The sequence below is a fragment of the Myotis lucifugus genome, unplaced genomic scaffold (assembly GCF_000147115.1).
Source record: "Myotis lucifugus unplaced genomic scaffold, Myoluc2.0 scaffold_2367, whole genome shotgun sequence".
NCBI lineage: Eukaryota > Metazoa > Chordata > Mammalia > Chiroptera > Vespertilionidae > Myotis > Myotis lucifugus.
Window position 1 is genome coordinate 18115 of NW_005873415.1, and position 6373 is coordinate 24487.

A 6373-nucleotide genomic window follows, 5' to 3' on the forward strand; every position below is an offset into this window, starting at 1 on the left:
TTCCCTTCACTAGTGAGCAAATTAGACATTATTTTACTAATAAAAGATGAGAGGGACGTGTGTGTGTGTGTGTGTGTGTGTGTGTATTGTGTGTGTGTGTGTGTGTGTGTGTGTGGTGTAGATCCAGATAGTGTGCGGTCGTCTAGGAGCAACATGAACCAATAGAAAAAAAATCATTACTGTTCAATTCAATAGTTCCATGATTGGTACTATTTACTCTTAATCATTCAAAGAAAATTGAATAGAATCAAAACATAATATTCCTGAATGTGCTAATGTCTTTTCCCAAGAGAATCCGAATGAACTCATGCTAGACACATGATCAAAATGCAAATGTCACTGTGCCTCACTGCACACAGAGGCATGATCACAATAGGGACTACATCAAAAACTGAAAACAAGAAGATAAGAAAGGAGCTGGTGTGTAAAGGCATCATCACATAAGAGAGAGAGAAGAGGACAGACAAATGGCTAGAGCTAGTGCAGCCAAATATGGACCATGGATTTTAAAACTGTCACCAGAAGGCCTCGCCTGCAGGGTGTTGAGTGGAGTCTCTGCTGGATGCCAGAAAGGAAGGAGCCTGGTGGTTGGGGGTGGGCTGGTGCAGCAATTAGGAAATAAAAAGCTAAATACATAGGGGAATTCCAACTTCTTGCCACTCAACACAAATCAGCTTTATTCATCATTCGTACAAGTTAGTATCCAAGAATACTAATTTTTAATTGGAGAACTTGAAGCAGCCACCTAGGCTAATCTCACTAGATGTTTGGGAAGCAGGAAGCACAACATGGAGAAGGGACTGTCACACATTGCACCTCTGATAGATGACGGTGTGGGGACAGGGAAAGAACCCTTGTGTCCTGACTCTCAATCATCCCCTGTCCCCATCCCTCTCTCCAGATGATACTCACCCACGAAAATGCCACACACTCTGACCCACTGCTCAACTCCCTCTGGCTCATTGGAAACATCAGCTGTCCTTCCTGACGGCTCTGATTCTGCCAGGTCCACTCCTGTTATTCCAATCTTCAATGTGTCTCCAAATCTATCTCTAAAGTTAAATGTGAAGACAATACATCAGAGTTACTAAAAGCATTGGCTCTTAACTTTAAACTAGCCACTTCTCTAAGCCACTGCTGCCTTTCAATAACAGGACAAACACCACCTCTATTTTATAAGATTATTGTAAGCCTTAAATGAGATCATGCACACAGCAGGTGTAGCAGAGCTCTGCCACATAGTAAGTGCTTATTACATGGTTGATTTTCATATTATTACTTTCATTTCCTACAACAGCCATTATTCTGTATTTGGATTCCTGCCCAGCTGTGGTGCTGTTTTCCCTCCAGCTAACTAACTCCAGAACTCTTCATTCAAGCCATGCTCCAATTTAATTCTCTCACACGTGTCTAACCCTCTAATGGGTCACCTTTCTCTTCCCTGTGGCACCCCAAGTCCACTGGGAAAGAAATGAAGGATTCAACACTCTCAAACTGTCTTCTTATTTCATACATTTGTTTTATTTTTATGTTTTTCAGTCTGTCCTGCCTTTCCTAGAATGGAAACACTGTTGTAGTGGTGCTCTCTGACAAGGCCTCCCGTTTTGGCCCTTGCAGGAATATGAGGAGGAATAAATAAACTTTCCTTGGCATAAAATGGAGAGTTTTTGTTTGTTGTTTATTTTTCTTCACAGGCTTATCTTTCACTCCCAGAGGACCCTCTACACTTTGTGGCTCAATGTGCAGCTTGAAAATGTTCTCTGTGTGTGAATAGCTGCCAAACTACAAAAGAGTTCACACTTGATCATTTGACCTCACGTTTCCTCACCTTTTAAAACCCAAAGACTTTTGTCTCCACCCATTCTTCATCTGTTTTATCTTGAGATACACCCTGAGGATCATTATCTTAGCCCCACCCCTGAGATATTCATCTGAAACTTGGTCTACTAGCCACTGCCTCCATACACAATTGTTCAAGTTCATATTGCCCACACCTACTTAAGTTCACTCAAAGCCCAAACCTTGACCTCTGAATCCTTAACGGCTCACACCTTGCATAATCCATCAGAATCTTCTTGAACACTTACCTCTCTTCCAAGCCGGCCACAGACTTTATGGCTCCCCCTCAAGTCTCTGATGTACACACTTCCTGTCCACAAAATCCCTTTTTTCCATTTCTCACTCAGTACCATACAGAAGTATTCAGCATGGTACTGCCAGGACCTGCTAATATCTAGTGCCTATTTTTTCTAGTGGCCGTTCATTTTTATAGCCCAGTTGATTCTCTGACATGCTCCCATTGATGTCTGTGCCAAGCCTTTTCAATCCGTCTCTAGCTTCCAGACCAACCCAAATCTTGCACTGCCAGAGTCACCATCAGAATTTAAAAGCTGGACTCAACCTTACCATGGGTTTCCCCACATTCTTCTCCCTCAACCTTTCAAAATATCTTCTTTAGATTCATCTAGTCTTCTCTGTCTCTGTATCAGAGGGAATGGTGCTTCCATCTGTGCTGTTCATCTTATTTCCTGCTTTTCTAATTCCTCTAATTAAGCACCCTCCATCATGTATTTTAAAGTTCTTCTTCCCTTTGACTTTAAGGAATGCAAAGTCTAGCTTAGACCTTTCTGAAGCATTTGCCTCTTACATTCTCCTCCTACCCTTTACTATCACACATCTAAAAAAAATATTGTAGCCTTATCTTTCCACTTTACCCTGGTCATCATTGATTCCATTCCCACCCTTCTTTGTTCAAATCGCATTTACAAACTGCAGTGAAGACTCCTCTTCTTGAAATATAATGGCTTTTTTTCAGTATTCATTCTCTTCAAAAGTTCATAGAAATAATAAAACTTACAAAAATCTCTTATTAGGATAATTTCTTTGCTTCTTTTCCATGACTGAACTCAAAACAGTCTTCTCCGTTAATTCATATCTTGGTCTTGGGTAAGATTACATAAATCCTCTGTGCCTCAACTTACTCACGGATAAAATAAGGGTCATACAAATTCCTTCCTCATGAGTTAAAATGACGCTCACATTCCCTATAATTAAGTACCACATGTCAAGCTCTAATTATGATCTTGGCACACACACACACACACACACACAAATTTATGTATATAATCTCATTTAACCCTCAAAACCACTTTGTGAGGTAAAACATTATTTCTCTGTCACAGATGAGAAACTAAAATATCCAGAGCTTAACGTATATACTCAAAGTCACAGAGTCAACATATATTTAATATAAGATGACTAATAAAATCCACTGGACTTCATGCCCATATATTTTTTAAAAATATATGTTTTTTAAATGATTTCAGAATGAGGGAGAGAGAGGGAGAGATAGATAGAAACATGATTGATGGGAGAGAATCATAGATCAGCTGCCTCCTGCATGCCCCCTACTGGGGATTCAGCCTGCAACCTGGGCTTATGGGTCGACACTCAACCACTGAGCCACACCAGCTGGGCCATGGCTATATTCTTACTACTAGATTACAATTGATCCACAAACAGATGTAAGAATCAAAAACTTAGAGAGTCATTCAACATAATTTATTAACTTATAATATTTTGTAGATATTGTGTTTCAGAATGTACTAAAATAAACCTACAGGGCAGAGCACTGGGGGAGAAGAGTAAACTGACTTCCCCCAGGTTTTCATTCATTCATATGCCCTTAAACTCAGTAGACAAACAACAGCCATTTGGCCCAATGCAGTTTATAAGCTAATGTCAGAAACCTGTAGCAGAAACTCTTGGCTCATCAGTAATCATCGTCATCATCACAATTACAATTACATGCACTGCACTTTGGATTTTCGCGTACATGACACCAATTATGTGAACTCTATTGTGGCAAGTAATAGTTCCCAATCGAGGTGAAATGTATGATCTGTCAAATCTGGGTGTTTGTGAACTAAAGAAATTGTGATATTTTCACTTATTTCATAACTAGGCCAAGTCAAGTTCTTCTAATACAAGAGGTTTAGAATTCTAACAGTCCCCATCTTTAGGACAGACAGAAAAATAGTTCTCACCTCAAAAAATTAATGTGTTGGTCAGATAGGAAGTAGCAACTAAGTGACAAGGACTGCCACACCACCCAGGGTGTGACATTGTGCTTTGAGAGCCTCTCAAAGGCAGCATTGACTCTGGATGACTTCATAGGGGAAGCAGGGAAGCCAGGCATTGCCATATAAACATGGCCCCTTTCCTACCTCATGGCTGAAACAGCTTCTGTGACAGCTTGAGAAGCCTTTACATAGCAGCCAACTCCACCAGAAGATCATTGGCAGCCTCCTCCTGCTGTTCACAGTGACCTTCTTCTGTAGCAGCTCAGGTGAGGGAAGGGTAGAGAGTGAACAACCATTAAGCTTGTTTTTCAAAGGAGGTGAGCATCTGAGAGAAGTGTCTGGTTGTGTGGATTTGAACTATATGGGTTTAGAATCAGAAGCATACTGGTTTAGAAAAGAAACGGCCCTGGCCTGGGAAGGGAGAATCTTATGTCCCTAATAGAATTGGGAGGGTAGGGGGGTTAGCTCTAGTGTCTTCCCATTCAAGGATTTTTGGAAAAAAATCCATGGAACAAAGAAATGAACTCTTTTCTTCATAAGAACATTGGAAGTTGTTATACAATATTGGATACTATTCCTGTTATTGGATACTATTCCTCTGAGCAAAGATGCAGAACAACTTGGATGCCTCCCTAAATCAATTCTCCAGAGGCCAAGAGTCAAAAATTAGACTTTTTATATGGTTAAAGAAATAAAATAAGATGTAAACACCTTAAAATGTTATTGCAACCCTTCATATCAATTAGAAGGGGAAGAATATCCAAGATGGTGCTTCAGTTCTTGGCAATGGTGGCTGTAATACTACCTGTTGCGATCTGACTTTAAACCACTACCAATGTCACAATGAGCTCCAGAAGTGTCCCCTGGTAAGGAAGGGAGGAGATTTGGGTAATTCTCTTGCCTGAACCAAGGGTTTACCTAATGACTGTTTGCAAACAGCCAAAATTTTTGCATAAGAATGGGGTGTATGCTGAGCCTTATTGCCAGAGAAAACACAGTCTTAATCTCTGGAATCAAAATGACATTAATTAATGAGACTTCAAGACTTTGCTTTACTGTTAACATTTCTATCTCTATTTCTCTTTCAGAAGCTGCTAGTCTGTCTTTAAGAACTGTGAGTATAATGAATTACATTTTCATTTCAGTTACTATTGACTTAGTCAACAAATAATTACCAAATATATATGTAGCATTAAGTCAGTATGTTTAGGGTGGTAAAAAGTGGAGGCAGACACACATAAAGAAATCTCCTCTACTGTTTGAAGAAGGATGACATAAATAACCATAGACTTAAAATTATTCCCAGGTTAGAAAAGAGAGAGAAGACTTCCAGTTGAGAGACTGGTGAAGTCTTAATGGAAAGGACAACATTTCAGAGGTAGGATCTTGCTTAATTGCACAGGCTCTAGATTCAGATCTCAACCTCACCACTTCCTAGCTTTGATATTATACAAATTCTCTCTTCCAAGCCTTCATCTCCCCCAACCCTGTCAATAGGGGTAATAGTAGAACCTACTCTATTCAGTTGTTCTGAAGATTAAACAAAATTCCTGTAAGATTTAAGTTTATTGCCTGGCCTGAAATGCTCAGGAATTGTTAACTGAATGCACAAGTCATAATAGAAGTGGTGCCAGTGTGACTGGTATTTTTCATAGTGAAATTAGTGCTTAAAGTACTGACACCAGCATCAGAATATCTGAGCTGGAACTACTAGGTTGGTATTTTGCTTCCTGTACAATACAGGCCAGAGTAGCCTAGCCTGGGATCCTGGAGCAATGCAGAACATTCCCCTTGTGTCTGTCACAGGTGGACTGCAGCATTTACAAGAAGTACCCAGTGGTGACTATCCCTTGCCCCATCACATACCTGCCTGTGTGTGGTTCTGACTACATCACCTATGGGAATGAATGCCACTTGTGCATTGAGAGCTTGTGAGTACCTCATGGGGGCAGGGAGGGGGAAGAAGCTGGGGCCAGTGCCCTCCACTGCAAACCTCTCTTCTTTCCATGAGTCTGCTTAGCTCTCCCTGAGCTGTACTTAGTCCCACCCAGAAGCAGCAGGTGTGGATAGAAAACTGACCACTTCATAGTCAGGCCAGGGATGGGCCTCCATTATTTGCTCAACCATTCATTACAGAACCTCAACTCCTATCTCTCAGTTGAAGTCCGAAAATAGCATGAGTTTTCAAATTGCTGCCCCAGAGTCCAGAGATACTGTAGAGGCAATCAGAAGTCACCTAAAGTGTTAAAGGATAACTGGGGTGTTCTCCAACTCCAAGTTCAGCTTTTGAC

At 40.7% G+C, this 6373-nt stretch overlaps 1 protein-coding gene across 1 annotated transcript; it reads left to right on the plus strand.

The window, feature by feature from the left end:
* The first annotated feature begins 1205 nt into the window (after positions 1-1205).
* On the plus strand, positions 1206-6318 carry LOC102433041 (serine protease inhibitor Kazal-type 7-like). The gene is made up of 4 exons (XM_006108463.2): positions 1206-1241; positions 4255-4348; positions 5171-5196; positions 5889-6318. The coding sequence occupies exons 1-4, from the start codon at positions 1206-1208 to the stop codon at positions 6015-6017; spliced, it is 285 nt and encodes a 94-aa protein (XP_006108525.1). The 3' UTR covers positions 6018-6318.
* Positions 6319-6373: the final 55 nt, after the last annotated feature.

Bases quoted from the DNA above. Each gene is read 5' to 3' on its own strand.
- LOC102433041 (XM_006108463.2), top strand. From the start codon at position 1,206: ATGCACACAGCAGGTGTAGCAGAGCTCTGCCACATA. The intron at 4,349-5,170 runs GTGAGGGAAGGG...TTTCTCTTTCAG, and splicing joins CTTCTTCTGTAGCAGCTCAG to AAGCTGCTAGTCTGTCTTTA. The intron at 5,197-5,888 runs GTGAGTATAATG...TGTCTGTCACAG, and splicing joins CTAGTCTGTCTTTAAGAACT to GTGGACTGCAGCATTTACAA.